The 17,153-nt window shown below is 42.3% G+C and overlaps 1 protein-coding gene across 1 annotated transcript in view; it reads left to right on the forward strand.

Annotated features, from left to right (window-relative positions):
• Positions 1–17,153, forward strand: part of LOC124034189 (polypeptide N-acetylgalactosaminyltransferase 9) — a 108,322-nt gene that overhangs the window by 9,352 nt on the left and 81,817 nt on the right. The window contains exons 2-4 of the mRNA XM_046347044.1: positions 3,709–3,892; positions 10,868–11,034; positions 15,322–15,496. Of these exons, the coding sequence (XP_046203000.1) occupies positions 3,709–3,892; positions 10,868–11,034; positions 15,322–15,496 (526 nt within the window). The remainder of the gene's footprint in view (positions 1–3,708; positions 3,893–10,867; positions 11,035–15,321; positions 15,497–17,153) is intronic.

Consider the following 17,153-nt stretch of genomic DNA (forward strand, 5'->3'; position numbering starts at 1 on the left):
GATAATGAGTCAACCTACTCATGGGTTTTAGTGAATGCAATCATTCAATGTTTGATTCGGTCTGGAATATGAATTACATTAAATGGCTTGAGGCTTGTCTAATTTAATATATCAAGTAGCTTTACACACTTAGCAATATCTACTGTACCAATTCAGAGTGGTTTGTAATCAAACCCAATTTAATTTATACATCCTTGTAGCGGACTTGTCATTTTTCATCCAAAGCTTAACCCCTCTATTTACACTAATATGTTGTGGCATTGTAAGGATTCCTTGCTTTGCTCCAATCAACAGAATATTCACCCTCAAGAGAAAAAAAAACATGAAAAGATGAATCAGCAGCAGAGTGAGAAATTGTAACTACAACAAATTGTTCTCTGAGGTGTTATCAAAGCCCAAATGTTTTGGCAGCAGCACAACAAAGGCAGCTCCAAACCAATCACCACCAAATCCCTGAGACGGTTTTGTTTGCTGTTGCTGCTCAATAATGCGTAAAAACAACACAGGATAAAACCAGTACTCTGGACCACACTCCCATGATGAGATCCTCAGTCACGGTGAAAAAAATAACGTTCCCTAGACTTATAATGGATTTTTCTGCAAGGTGGGTTAACTGTCACGCAAAATAGAAAAAGGTGGGTAAACTGTATTTACCCTCCACTACACCACTGATGATGAGTAACATTGCTTTAGACATAGAGTTGCTTTGGCTTCCTGGACCACTGACTAAGATTTAGCTTAGCGCGCTAATGTGCTCGTCTGACGTGTAAGAGACCAGGGTTGGAACCATGTCAGTAGCACGAGGCCTATGTTGAAATACCTCTTAAACCACTGTGTTAGGCAGCAGCAAATGACAGACAGACTTCCTGGCTCAATGTGCATCCGCTCATCCTCTAATGGAATTTTCTTCAACCAGCCAGAAGAAGCGGAGAGTGAGGGGAGCAAAACAACAAGGACTGCGGAAAACAAAACCGCAGGGATGTTAGGCTGTTTCCGAGTCTCACGCAGAGGCTCTCCAGATTGTACTTTCAGTTGCTTCTTAGATTGCCTCAGTGTTATGAGAGCGGCGATTGGGATTCAGACTGGGTTCATAACGCTACTGAACCCCACCCAGGGTGTCAGATGACACCACTGCGTGTCCCCTGATGTGATCCCTCTCGTGACAGATGACAGCTTGCAACCGCCAACCGTTCAGCTCCAATTGCAAATCTCCCAGAACCTCAAAGCCCTCATCCCCAAAATGTTTTCTTTGCAATGGCTTGGGGAGAAGATCTTCATTAGTATGGCCTGTTTACTTGCTGTTTCTTTTCATCTGTTGAGAAGAGGCAACATGGTTTACCTGTGGAGATTACACTGGAAGTATGACACACAGATACAATTAAGCCCCTACAATGTCACTGTGCAGCATGGTTTAACATATCCAAACCAGAAACGCTATGAGACTTCATACCTATAGTAGACAAGGTGCAGCAGAGTCTCCATACTTAAACAGACAAGGTGAAAGGTAAAAAAAGAAAGAGCCAGGAATAATATAAATATATAAATACAAACCAAAACTATCATTAAGAGACAGACTTTGAAGTCGTTCTGGAAAGTTTAACAGCAAAATATCACTGTCTGTGATTAAAGACTGAACTTCCAAGAGCATTCACTTGATGAGTTAAATAAAGGTTAAATTAAAAAAAAATTTTTTAAATGAGACTTAGATCTCGGAAAATCTCATTTCTGATAACCCATTGTACCCTTAATTTCTGATAACCCTTTCCCCTTTACAAATGTCACAGACAGGGGAACAATGTCTGATACATTCAATCGGATGTCAGTCACAATCAGTGCTGTAAAGTACTTAAGTCAAAATACTTTAAAGTACTACTTAAGTAGTTTTCTTTAGGCATCTGTACTTACTATTTATATTTTTGACGACTTTACTTTTACTCCATTACATTCCTAAAGAAAATAATGTACATTTTCCCTGACACCAGGACAGGAAAATGGTCCAATTCACTCACTTCACTCATCAAGAGAACATCCCTGGTCATCCCTACTGCCTCTGATCTGGAGTACTCACTAAACACAAATGCTTTGTTTGTAAATTATGTCTGTGTGTTGTAGTGTGCCTCTGGCTATCCGTAAAAAGAAATCTGTCTGATGTGCTTATTATAAGCAATTTGAAATGCTTTATACTATTAAGGAAGGTGTCTATACTTTTACTCAAGTATGAAAAGTGGGTACTTTGTCCACCACTGGTTACAATAGTGGGAGACTTAACTGACAAATGTATTTCTGATGTGTGATCCACTGTGCACGGTAGACGTCAATTCAACATAATTTCATGAAAATCACATGGAAACGACGTTGATTCAACCTGTGTGCCCAGTGGGAAGAGTAAAATCACTTAGTGAACGGCCATCAATGTGTAGTTGAAAAGCTGTATTTGTTTGTTGATAGATTTTGTATTTACAGCGCTGACCCCTTCCTCTGCAGGGAATTATAACAGTCTAGAGAACTGCAATAGTGACCAATAGTATCTGTAAACCTGTCAGTCCCAATCAGTTTCTGTCTAATTCTAATTAGGTTATAAGGAAATCGTATCTAATGTGCTTCTCCAAATGAGGATAATTCCAACAGTGATTTTAGACCTGATATCCTGGAAAATGATCAGTACCAGGGAAATGTAGACTGAGTGTACAAAACATTAAGAACTCCTGCTCTCCATGTCATAGACTGACCAGCTGAATCCAGGTGAATGCTATTATTCCTTATTGATGCCACTTGTTAAATCCACTTCAATCACTGTAGATCAAAGGGAAGAGACATGTTAAAGATTTGTTTTAAAGCCTTGAGACACTGCCACACATACATAATCCATCTGTATGTGTGCCATGGATTGTGTATGTGTGACATTGAGGGTAAATGGGCAAGACAATATATTTAAGTGCTTTTGAACAGGGTATGGTAGTAAGTGCCAAAACTCCTGGGTTTTTCACATTCAATATTTTACCTTTTTAACAAGGGAAGTCAGTTAAGAACAAATTCTTATTTTCTAAGAATTTAGGAACTGCCTTGTTCAGGGGCAGAACGACAGATTTTTACCATGTCAGCTCGGGGATTCGATCTTGCAATCTTTCAGTTACTAGTCCAACGCTCTAACCACTAGGCTACCTGCCGGCCCAATAGTTTCCTGTGTGCATCAAGAACGGTTCATCACCCAAAGAACATCCAGCCAACTTGAAACAACTGTGGGAAGCATTGGAGTCAACATGGGCCAACATGGGCCAGCATCCTTGTGGAATGCTTTCGCCCCCTTTTTGATTCCTTGCCCTGACAAATTGAGGGCAAAGGGGGGGTGCAACTTAATATTAGGAAGGTGTTCTTAATGCTTTGTACACTCAAGTGTTCATATCTCCAATGCAATGCTTGTGCCATAGAAGTAGAATGCAGATGTTATACTTTATATGTCTCTCTATGTCTTGCACCACTGTTTTATTCTCTGCTGCTCGCTCTACTCTGTCATCTTGAGAAATCCACGCCCAGGCTGGTATTTTCAGCACCTTTAAAGACAGATAGGGTAATGATGCACTCCCCATGATTCTCACAGCCCATGAATGTCAATCACCTGTCCCTCTGTATGGCCTCTCCTCTCACCTACCACTCTCTGTCTCTTTTTTTGTCTGTCCGTCTCACTCTCTGTGTGTGTGTGTCCTCTAGGGCTGGCGAAGCCCATGGGGCTGGTGGAGGGGCCTGGGGGTCTGGGCCAGGGAGGAGCAGCTGCCACTCTGGGGGACGACAGCCATGTTGACGGGGAGGGGAAGTACGAGGAGTATGGCTACAATGCCCAGCTCAGTGACCGCATATCCCTGGACCGTAGCATCCCAGACTACAGACCCAAAAAGTAGGTTTGACTTTATTTATTTATTCATTTAGTATTTTGTATTATATTTATTTGTGGAAAATAAAATAAAATTGTCTGTAGGTAATAGAAGAGCCAACTGAATTGAGGTAAAACAGCGAGAACCCCAAAATGGGTTTTTAGATTTGTCTTGTCTCCGTACAGTAGCTAGGCCAGGGCAGCTGCATTAGACATGAGTATTCCTTACATGGAAAGACATTGTCCCAGACAGCGAGAGAAGATGTTGATAGTGGGGCGGCAGGCTAGTTAATAATGCAATAAAAGAGAGTCCAGCAGTATTTCTTATGAAAGAGACCGTGGAGACCCCAGTAGGAATATTAATGGCCTTTTTAAAATGAATCTTATATTTAGAATGTGGGACTACATCTATGATACAATGACTGTGAGCGAATAATAAGGCATGCCACTGGTGTTCAGACCAGCCCGTGTCAGAGAACAAAAACAGACAGACCGAGAGAGACGTCCAGAGACTTCTTTGGGCTTTGCTGGGGATAACAATTCATTTCATCCACATCCGCTTTGTAATCCCCTTTCTTTCATGCTGGAAAATCAACGAGAGGAGAGAGCGAGCAAGGGAACAAGTGAAAAGACGGGTTACTAATTAATAACCAGCTGAAAATTGCTTGGTGGAAAAGAGGATTTGAGGAAATGATTCTCTATGAGGAGGATAATGTCTAAAGGAAGTCAGTGTTAACGGTTTGATCAAGTGTACAGGAAGTCAGTGTTGACGGTTTGATCGTGTGTACAGGAAGTCAGTGTTGACGGTTTGATCAAGTTTACAGGAAGTCAGTGTTGACGGTTTTATCAAGTGTACAGGAAGTCAGTGTTGACGGTTTGATCAAGTGTACAGGAAGTCAGTGTTGACGGTTTGATCGAGTGTACAGGAAGTCAGTGTTCACGGTTTGATCGTGTGTACAGGAAGTCAGTGTTGACGGTTTGATCGTGTGTACAGGAAGTCAGTGTTGACGGTTTGATCGTGTGTACAGGAAGTCAGTGTTGACGGTTTGATCGTTTGTACAGGAAGTCAGTGTTGACGGTTTGATCGTGTGTACAGGAAGTCAGTGTTGACGGTTTGATCGTGTGTACAGGAAGTCAGTGTTGACGGTTTGGCTAGACGATGTATTTCCATATATTGTTTACTCCCTCGTGATAGATAATCATACCCCCAGTCCTGTGTTTGACATATAATGCAAGGGGCAGCTGTATGCTATGTATACCCTGTGGAAATGATAATGATTCATGCAGTTCTATGCTGTGTGTGTGTGTGTGAGACGTGTGTCTCTATTTCAACACAATTGGTCACGCCATTCACAAACATGTGCAGCAAGATATGCTCTTTCTTTAGATGTCATTCCAGAGGGTGAAACCCTTCCCCAAAGCCAAGCAGTTCATAACAACCATATAGACACAGTGTTTGATGAAGATACAGTGGGCTCCCTATGCATAAAGGAAATCAATATGTTTAAGCTTAACAATGATATAAAACAAACATTGTCCCTGCACTTTGAACGACCTTGTTGGGGTAATTAATTAGACATAGGTAGCAAGATGTCTACTGATTGGAACAAGACAAAGGACTGTGATTGTAATCAAAACATGGGTCCTTGGTGCAGGAACGGGATAGGGCTACTTTCATACCATGTGGGTGCATTGCATTGCGTATTGGACTGAACTGGGCTGTACAGAAACACACAAGACACACCTTCAATATACTGACACCATTTCCACACTACTGAGCCGAGCAAAGCCGATCTGTACCGCATTGCCCTGCTTATGCGGCCGCCTTGATTTCTGAAACATTGCCTGAAAGGACAATGTGAAAAGAAAATACCTTAGCCAGCAAAGTATAGGATTGTGGTCTGTAGGATAGTGTGGAAAGGGTAACACAAGACACCTCTGGTCAAATGCCATAATTGCACGGGAGTCATGGAGCGGAGAAGGGGGGAGATTATTGAATGGTCTCTACATCCACACTCCTCATCCCCTCTGTATCACACTGTCTTTCTCCTTTTGTAGGGTTTTAAGACCTACCTCCGATCTATTCATTCTAATTACAGCCCACTATCATCATGGTCAAATCAAGACTTGTCAAGACGGACCATTTTCCTAAACCCTTTTATCCCCCATTCACAGTCCAGTGGTCTGAGCTTTATGTTGCCAATCCTTCCAGCGGTGACATTTTCTAACATTGATCCAGAGGAAGTTAACTTGAGGCTTTATTATCCCATCCAGGAACTGATTTCACACCACACCATGTTGCCCATCCTTGGGTGGCCTGTAGCACAATGCTGCAATACTATCTCTTAGAGAAGGGTTGGGCCAATAAGAATAATGCACAAGCTAGCACCTGAGGTTCACAGGGCAGAAGAGAATAGCATCTGAATGAGAAAGAAAATGAAAGACACGTCTAGCCTATACCTCACAGTCAATGTGAAAATGTAATTTCCATGCTGTTAGCTCTCTGTTGCTCTCTAGTTTGGCCCTTTTAGCCCCTGATGCGAAGTTGTACAATATTTTCTATTTCAATTCATCTATATCATCTGTAATCATTTGTAGCAAGACATGTCACAATTTTGCTCCTATATTCATTGAGATCAAGCAATGCAACAGATGTTGAGGTTGGTTCCCCATAGACTTCCCCATAGACGTATCTGGGACTTGGAGAACTAGACTATAAAGCAGGAAGGTCGCGCGGCTGGGTGCTACCTAATTTCTTAAGCCTCTGATACCCTGGAATGGGATCGCAAGGTCACTGCAGCGGCCATTTGTAAGTAAAAGGCTTCAGCTCTAATGTTTCTCCCACAAAAGCTGAGTTTATCTCCTCAACAAGGCAGCGAAATGACAAGGCAAACTAATGTCTTTTTGAGAACAATCTTTTCTATAGGGGTAGAGTTGCTTTCATTTCCTGTGCAGCACAGGTTATCTCAGGTTAATGTGAAATTTCAAAGCGAATAACATGGCTGTGAAAAGCAGACGGGCCGGCCAGCCAGCGTCGCAGGCCGAAAAGGGAGTGTGATGGGAATAAGTCTTAATCTGGCGCTCTGTTTCTGTCACAGATCGTTCTAGGTTGAATTATGAGAGCTTGCCAGTGCGCTTAGTTCCATTACAAACAGATGAGTCGATCGCTCATACTGTTATGGACCTGCAAACCTCCCCGTTCCAGCAGACAGGCACAAATTTAAGGTTGAGCAATGTCCTAAATTGAATTCAGTAACTAGGGCATTGGAACTACAATATCACTTAACAACCTCAATACTGAATTTGCCCATAGACACAACTCAGCTGAAGTGATCTGGTGCCTTTCTCCAGTCCCTTCTGGCTTTCATTCTTATGGTAACCATATTCATACACATACTAGCCATGACAAATGAAACTTTGCCCAAATAAAACATACATCATTCGATTTGGCATGGTTGTCAGCTTGTGGCTGTCACCCCCACTAAAGGAAAACTATTGCACAAAGATTCACTTGTATTCACTGCCAGACATGGCTTCGTGTTTACGTATAAATGCATGTATGGCTGATTGAAAGAGGCAGTGGAACAGCTATGAAAGAGAAGAAAAAATAAACTTGCTGAGAGAAAGGGAATCCTTTCGGAAGGATTTCAGGAATACACTGAAAAGCGTATCAATCAAAACAGTCCTGTTTGCTATTATTGAGAGGAAACATGGAACTTTCTGTATAGAATCAAAAACAAACGAGGAAACCTACAGTATATAAACTGATACGTAAACCAATTCTGATTTTCAATCAAATCTTTTCCTGACAGAATAAAATAGAAATTGACTGTGACTGAAATAATCGTATATAGAACTTCACTTTGAACTTGAAAAGGGTAATATACTGCAAATAATACATTAACAGTATGACCCATTTAGACAAAATAATGTACAGTACAGCGTCGTTTTTTTTGTAGCTCGGCCTTGGAGCGTTGTAGGAGAGAAGGATTGTTTCCCCCTTTCAGTCCTGAGAGCGGAGGCTGTAGGATTGTGATTTTTGTTGTTAGTGAGGAGCAAAGATATGAGTGATCTTGCATAAGTTATGAACCTAAGTGCTTCATGATACACTGTGGCCAGCACCCTAAAGGTACTGGCGGAAGCTTGCATGTAAACAGTGTCACCATAGTCCAACACAAATACAAATTCCTTTCTAACTGACATAGAGAAACCTGATTTTTGTTTTTCAAATAAAAACCTATTTTCAGTTTCTACGCCAAGTTTTTAATGTGCTGTTTTTACATTTTAGCTTGTCATTTAACCAGATGCCACTTAACCATTTATACAAGAGGCACAGGAGTAAACAATTGTGTCGTCAGCATACAGGTGGTGTTTTAAACATTCCTACCAACATCATTTGTGTACAGTTTAAAAAAGGACAGGCCCTAAAAATGGACCCATGTATAACACCCTTACAGTCTCCTCCTCTCCATATCACTGTACATTTCTCTCCTGTCATTTCCCATTGCTGTGAGGTGAGAAACAGTTAGTGCAGGCCAAACACACACACGCACACACACACACACACACACACACACACACACACACACACACACACACACACACACACACACACACACACACACACACACACACACACACACACACACACACACACACACACACACACACACACACACACACACACACACACACACACACACACATCATTGGTTTATGCAGAACTGACTGACTGCGCTATTCTCAAGTTTAGGTGGGTAGACAGGACGCAGAGCAATGCTGGGTTCCATCTGATACACACACACACACACACACACACACACACACACACACACACACACACACACACACACACACACACACACACACACACACACACACACACCACACCACACCACACCACACCACACCACACCACACCACACCACACCACACCACACCACACCACACCACACACACACAGGGTCAAATATTATACCCCCAAGACATGCTAACATCCTCTGTTGTTGGTAATGGTAAGAGGTTAGCATGTCTTAGGGGTATGATCTTTCACCCTCTAACTTTCTCACTCATCATTATCTATGGTTCATTCACGATTATCCTTAATCATGGTAGCATCCACATTAATGTAAAAGTGTTTAGAAACATATTCTATTCTTATTTACAAAAGAAGTGACTCCAAATCACACAATATATTATTTACCATTAATTTCTATTGGGCACAAAATAATATGAAACACAACCGAAACTAACTGCAAATGCATCCAACAAGTTTGTCACAAGCTTGATGTAGTCATTGTGTAGTAGAAATATGGGACGAAATACTAAACTTTTTGTGGGGAAGATTATGGAAACAGTAGGGAAAACAGCGCCACTGTCTGCCCCACGGCTGTTGTTTTTGTTTTGTTCATGAAGCAGAGCTGGGGATCCTCGTGCTTCCTGGTAAAAATAATTGCAGCACATATACTGCTGTTCTATTATGCATGATGTCTAAGGGGGAAAAAAACTGTGGTCGTTTGTAGTAAAAGTCTTTGTTGTTGTAATTTCGCAAACGGACTGTGGCAGTTTCACCATTAAGGATTCCAGCTTTAAATGACTAATTGTGTTTGTGACCTCTGCTCTCATCCACTCAGAGCCAAGCCGATTTAAGTTTTGAATTAATTTGTTGTGTTGACGTTTTGCCACCACCGCCTCATAAACCATTCATTTCAACCATAGGTGAGAACATTGTTGAAAATATAAACACATCTTATTGTGACTAGTACTTCATTAACACCTAATTGTGGTGCAATATGATTACACACCAAAAGAAATCAAGATTAAATAACACCACACGTCAATTGAACGCCTAGTCCACGTTGGCTCAACGTAATTTCACAGAAATGATGTGGAAACAACGTTGATTCAACCAGTGTGTGCCCAGTGGGACAGCAGTTGAAATATAATTAAGGTGCTGATGGGGGATGGTTTACAAAATGTGGCTGTTGCCATAGGAATCCGTTTCAGTATGACCAGCTTTACCTTTAGATGCCTGCAAAGCCTTATGCTACTGTGAAAGCCCTAGGGAAACGCAATGGGAGGAGTCAAAAAGACTATGATGAACTGCATTTAAAAATATACTAAATCTAAACGCTACTGTATGGTGCCTGTTTACGTGCTTGTGTACAGCAGCAACCACTACTGTGGGCGTGTGCAATTCATTCCATTAACTGGGTCATTGAAAACGACAACATGAAATTGGATTGCAATCACAAGAATCACTGCTCCACAGCTCCAGTTACCATGCGTTGGTGTGAGAGGCCTAATCAGTGGCTGCAAGAGCATTTTCTCTAGTTGAGATCCTGGGCTGTAGAGAGAGAGTTGTGGGAGATGGAGGGAGGGGGGATAGGGAGAGACACAGAGAGAGAGAGACTGTTGGCGCTGGAGACTGGAGAGGGAAGCCAGAGAGAGAGATACAGAGAGAGGGAGAGGAAAGGCCTAGCCCATCAGTGTTGGTGTCATTCCCAGCCCTGTTCTCTACACCTCATCTGCCTCTCACCTCCAGCTTATAGATCTAGCTAGCCAGGAAGGGGCTGCATCTTTCATTTGCAGCCAGGCTGCAGCTTTCCCTTGCCACAACCCTCACATTAAAGAGTGTTCCTATTTCCCCTACTTTGCTTTGTCAGAAAACGTTTCGGGACCGTGGTATGCTTTAAGGGCAATCGACTTAAAACACTATTCATTCACTGAGCATACATACACAAGTCTTCCTATATTACATGTATGAAGACTTGTGTATGTATGCTCAGTGAATGAATAGTGTTTTATGTTTGAATGTTCTGAATATATGCACATTTGTTTTTGCATTTCAATATCTTCCTTTTACAATGAAAGTTCAGAACCTTCAAACAAGACTTGGTTTATTCAAATGAAAGAGGGCAGCTCACTTTTACCGGTTCACTGGCCAAATCCTGAATTGTGTTCCATAATTATAAAACCGTAGGATTTGTTTCCATACAGGTGCAAGCAGTTGACCTACCCAGAGGACCTCCCTCAGATCTCAGTGGTTTTCATCTTTGTGAACGAGGCCTTGTCCGTCATCTTGCGGTCCGTCCACAGCGTGGTCAACCACACCCCGGCACACCTTCTCAAGGAGATCATCCTGGTGGACGACAACAGCGACAGTGGTAAAATGTCTAGTTCAGATGCTTCTTTAGCATAACCATCTAACTGTTCATTCCCTGTGACTGTGCTCAATCAAATGATCGATCAAGTGAATTTATAAAGCCCTTGTTACATTTGTCACAGTGCTGCTACTGTTACCTGACCTAGTGTTTTGCTTCCCATATCTCATTTGAATAACCACAATCCCCGTATTCCTGCATTGTTTTTTTTGTGGCTAATTGCTCCACAAACATTACCTCTCCACTTCATTTTTGTCTCTTTAAAAGTGTAGGGTGGAGTCACAAACGTAGGATTTTGCATCTGTTTGTGTTTGGGGAAAAGAGCCAAAGGAGTCAATTCCCTTATAAAAGAAATAAACAGCCGTGATCGAATAAGTCAAGTTAAACAAAATACATTACTAACTCAAGTGTTATTCTCTCCCTCTCTTTCTCTCTCTCTCCCTCTCTCTCTGTGTGTGTTGGTTGTGCATGTGTTGAGAGAAGAGAAGGAACGAGGGCAGAGTAGAGAGGAATGGAGAACCCTTGGGGGTGTGCTCTTAAACACTGTTAGTGAGTTTAAAAATATCCAGAAAAAAAGAGAGGCCTCTATCCTCTGTTGAACTGATGTGCAGTGCACAGCCTTCATTGTGATTTGGTCGACATGGGGCTTTGGTTGCTTCCACACACCTGCATGGCCCGTGGCAGCCGGCCCCGCTCAGCCACGACTCCCAAAATCCTGCCTGTTTCAGAGAGGGACAATGAACTAGATTCCAAATGACACTTGGCCCTCCATCACTTGGCATGGAGCTGGATTTCAGTCCCAGTTTCCCCCCGGCAGGCGTAGAGAGGAGGCACAAATAACGTACTGAAAGAGGACCAAGTAAGAGTCAACATTGGCACCTGCCCACTCTCCATGTAGAGGCTCTTAAATAGGCATCCATTTAAACCAAACAAAGTAGGCACAAATGGCAGCCGCGGCAAAATACCAAACCAAGTACTCCCCCTATCCGTCTACCCCAATATTTACTGGTTGTGATTGGTGATGATAATTTGTGCAGATGTTTAAGCTGTTCTCTCCAGTGACAGACTATTAATATGCAGGCTGGGCTACTTGACCTTTTCTTGCTGGCTATGCCTGTCACCTCTCATTTGACCACGGCTCTGAGAAATGACTAGAGGTAAGGCACAGAGGCTCACTTGGTGCATAATGAATCACACACAGGGAACATCTCACTGGGCACAAGCTGGTTGAATCAACGTTGTTTCCACGTCATTTTAATGACATTGCGTTGAACCAACTTGGAATAGACGTTGAATTGTCCGTGCCCAAAGGGATTTTTGCCTTGTCTTTTTGACATATCCTTTAGCTGGGACAGAGTGACAGTTATTGGGCTGCTCCTTAGCCTTAGTGAGCACCGGGCGCGCGGGGAAACTAAATGCTTGTTCTACTTGATGAAGTTTAGCTAGCTGTGTATATCATAACAGTAACAGTCACAAACACTCATTCATTGTTGCAGCTTAAATATTATCAGAAGGACAATGTTTCATTAATAGGCCTTCTGGAATTTCAACTCCAAATATGGCAAGTAAATTAATAACTTAATGGTTCATATAATGAAAATAGCATCCCAGCTGACACATTTGGTTCCATGGAGGTTGATGGAACGTACGTTTTTGGTTTCCCATTGGTTCTGGGAACGAAGCGTTAAGTGTCCTGAATGGTAAAACTTAATGTACTAAACAGAACATTTCACCTGTTCTGGGAACGTTTTTAGGTTGCAGGGAGATTCTGAGAACATTTTGCTATGGTTCCCTGAAAGTGTTCCTGTGAGATTCTATTAATGTTCTTAGAACATGTTTCAATAACACTTTTAATAACACTGTTAGCTTAGTTTGGGTTAACTGTTTTGAACTCCAAGCACAGATAGGACACATGGAAATTCATTTGCTTAGTCATTATTCATGCAAAATTGGTGAGATTCTGTTCTCTATCCATGGAATTAGTCCACACAGGATGGAGCTACATCCATTTAAAACTCCTATTAGGGTGTTGATTTTAGTCTATTCAAACAGACCCCATTTTAAAGGAAACAAGCACTCATTAACATGAGTTGTGGCCAGTTAGTGCGCGCGGCCAACACACCTGAACACACTTAACAAGATAGAAGATCGAGAAAGTTTGGTTAACGATGAGAACAGAATGTGTATGTTTCTAAATAACTTTTTTTTGCTAGCTGGGCATTCCTGCACCATTCCCAGAATCTTGTGTTTTGTTTGTATGCAAAAACAACCGTAGGACAACCACACTCTCACCAAGCTCTAGGTCTCAGAACGTTATGTGCTAGCTGGGATCTGTTGAACTGAAGCGAAATTGAGTGCAGTTCATAACGTGACATGAGAGCTGAATCCAAATACAAGTGGATTGCAGTTGATCATCAAGACAAGAAATATGACCAATCTCTCCTCTCTCTTTCTCTCTCTCTCTGTCAGTGGTATAGGCCATATAAGTTGTGTAATATATGATGGAACCCGCTGCCAATTGGCCTTAATCAACATGGCTACACACTGGCCTTTGATCTCTGGTGACCACACAAGACATATTTGGCAATAGGCATATAGTCTAGAAGTCATTCATCAAAATAAACCACTTGATATACATGTATGCAGATGAAAATGTGTAAGCCTTTAGACTGATCAAATAAAACCAATGCATGTGAGAAAAATCTATCAGACACAGCAGAAGGCCTCTCACAATCTGACCATTTCACCCTGAAATCCTTTGGCTCCCTGTATGGTGAAATATGTATTCATTCCATATTCACAGTATGATGGATAGTTATTTATTCTTTGCTGTTTTGCATCGTCGATCCCTTTAAAACATAGTCCATGGTCCGTAATTCTTCAGTGCCACGGATGCAATCCACATTTCTATTTGTTTGCTGGGCACCAGAGGAGATCCTATAACGTTTCTCCCCCCAGCAGAACAGCCATGCAATTATTGCGCTTTTTGTTGGGTTTCGTCATCTTTTAGCTGCATCAGTGGTGCCGCAGTTTTCACACAGTTCACAAGCCATTCTAGTAAACTTAAACATAGACAAACAGAAAAAAAAGCCCAGGGAAAAACTTCAACTCGGGGTGTAGAGGTCAGGTCACAGTCGTCTATCGCTACGGCCCAGAGTTTTCCGTGGTCAGATCACATGACCCGGGAAAAACATTTGGTTTTAGTCATTTGTTGTCTGTTATTGTCATATTGTAGTCAAAGGTTGCTTAAAGGCGCAATCAGCAGTTGCTACATACATGTTTGGACTTATAAATGAATGATAAGTACCCATTTTTGAAGAATATAACTTATAATATAAATGCCACATGAGCTTTGTTCAACTGTCGTACCCCATCAGAACCCAAATATAAACTTGTTTTACCCCAATGTTTGTGAACAAACACTATGTAGCCTCAACACATGGTTCAAACTATAATGTTTATAACTATGAACTATAAGGTTTATATCATGGTTGGTCAATCCTTGCATAGCTCCATAGCTCTGCCTATGAATTTGAGAGTGATTACATTTCCCCAGGCGCATCCCTTAGCTTTTTACCAAACCAGGGGTGCGGAGGCAGCTTTGGAAATGTTTCTACTGATGATTGCCACTTTAATGTTAGAGGCAGACCAGCTTTACCCATTCTGACAAAAAGTACTGAACACACCTCCAATGACAGCACCTCCTCTATCCAACTGAGACCTACCGATTAGACCAGGTGTTCTTTCAGAGGTTGATTTATGTACAGAGCAGGCGTCAGCTCCAGGCGTCAGATCCATTATGAAGCTTTGCTCGCCCTTGTTATTCTCTCTCTTCCATAGAAGGTAGAGCACTCAGCAACCTGGGGGGAGAACCTCAAACACTCACCAATCCTCCAAAAACATTATGTGGGCTCAGTCAGTCGGGCCATTTGTGGAACTGCTTGTTTACCTCACAGACTTTATTTACAGGTAAGATAGCGACACGGAAAGAAAGCCAGGCTCATCCCTTGGAGTAGAGTGAAGGGAGAGGGAGAGAATGTTTTTACAGTGCAGAAATAATAAAGTCATCTGTGTTGTTCTACTTCTACATAACTCATGATTCTGAGCTCTGTTGTGTTCTTCTTGGGGCAATTCATTACCCCATTTTTATTCAGACAAACAATGCTAATTGATTGTTGTATACCAGATTCACACAACACTTTCTGCAAACTATGCATTTGTGGTGAAGCCAATACTATTTTTTGTTGTTGTTTTCCAACAGAACTGATTCTCTTTTTCTTGTCTCTCCAGTGGAGCTGAAGTTCAACTTGGACCAGTATGTGAACAAGCGTTACCCAGGCCTGGTAAAGATCGTCCGCAACAGTAAGAGGGAGGGCCTAATTCGAGCCAGGATACACGGCTGGAACGCTGCAACAGCCCCGGTCGTAGGCTTCTTTGATGCCCATGTAGAGTTCAACACTGCCTGGTAAGAACTGTGCTTCATCTTCATACACTCTTCATTCTCATTTTCCCTCTTGGGGTTCATGTTAGAGTGCAACGGCTGTAGTCCTACATAATCATCAATGAAATATGCGGGTCGCTCCTTAAGCATTTTGATTAAGCGTCAGCTAAACAGTGCTTACGCTACGAGGAATTCTTACCGAGGCAGCACATTCAGGGAATATGACCTTCATTTTGAAAGAGTTAGAACAGTTAATAAGCTTTTCCTCATCACTCCTGAACTGTGACTAATGGCCAATAGAAAATACATGTTGGGTTTCAACGATGTACTGTACTGTGCTGTCCTGTAAGTCACTGACGTTTTAATAGAGAACAGCTCAAATGTTGTGTTTGTCACACTGTTCCCACCCTGCTCAGGCCTTAGACTTTAGTCTTATAAGCATGATGGGGGTCTCAACCCAATGTCTGGCTGACAGTCATGGTTACCACCAAACATGTCACTCAAGCGCATTGAAATTGGCACCTAATTTGAGCCTGTCATCCTGTCAGGCTTTTTAAGACTGAGTGTGTGGTGTGTTCCTGGGGTAGCTAGGGGGAAGCTGTGGGGAAGCTGGGTGAGGGCTGGAACCGAAGGTTTGGGTAATAAATTGTTTCTCTGCCTCCCTGGTTGTAGCTCAGGTACTTCACCTAACAAGATACTGCCATTGCTTCATAACTCAAACATCAGACATAACAGGAAGAGAAGACAGATGACAAATATTTGCTAAATATATTTACTTATCACTTCAATAAAATTGTGGTTAAATATCTTGTTCAAGAGTATTGGATGGAATCATTTGTAATGAATAGGGCCTAGAGTTGCCCTGGTCCAGGAAAATCTAGGGCCTGGAGTAAGGTCACAAGTGAGATCACATGGTCATAAAAACTCCTTGTCCCCTCCTCCCTAGTTATGAGTAAACGACTATGTGATTCCTACACACATTTGACTATAACAAATCAACATACAGCATTAAAGGTAAAAAGGCTCAAGGCCCTCTGAGTTTAGTCTAGTCCTCTGGAGGAGAATCTCATGTACCTTGATCCTGGACCAGAAGGGCTTTTAGTCGACTGTGATCTGATCCGCTATACATTCATCACCGCCGACCTTTCAACTTCTGGGCGGAGGAGAATCTCATGTACCTTTATCCTGGACCAGGAGGGCTTTTAGTCTACTGTGATCTGATCCGCTATACATTCAACACCGCCGACCTTTCAACTTCTGGGCGGACGATAATCTCAAGTACCTTTATCCTGGACCAGGAGGGCTTTTAGTGGGAACTTAATGGCCACACCAAACCCAGCTGTCTCTGCCAGCCGGCTACATGGGGGAGTCGGTTGGTTGGTTTCATCAGGACTTGGAGTGAGTGATGATAATTGATTCCCTGGTGGTTCCCTCATCTGTTTCCCCATCTGCTCCTGAAAAAAATGGATGTGCCTCTCCATCCCCTCACCACCCTTTCACCTCCACAGGAACCACCCTCCTTGTTTCTGATGTTCACTCTCTTGTTTTACATGCAGGGATCAGTCTGAATTTCTTTTGATTTAGTTCACCTGCTGCCTTCGCGACTCACACACACACACACACTTCACATTTCACTTTTTTTTTATAGTGTGGCTTCTTTGTTTGGTACAGCAGCCGTTCA

This window comes from Oncorhynchus gorbuscha, linkage group LG04 (genome assembly GCF_021184085.1).
Source record: "Oncorhynchus gorbuscha isolate QuinsamMale2020 ecotype Even-year linkage group LG04, OgorEven_v1.0, whole genome shotgun sequence".
In the NCBI taxonomy this organism is placed as follows: domain Eukaryota; kingdom Metazoa; phylum Chordata; class Actinopteri; order Salmoniformes; family Salmonidae; genus Oncorhynchus; species Oncorhynchus gorbuscha.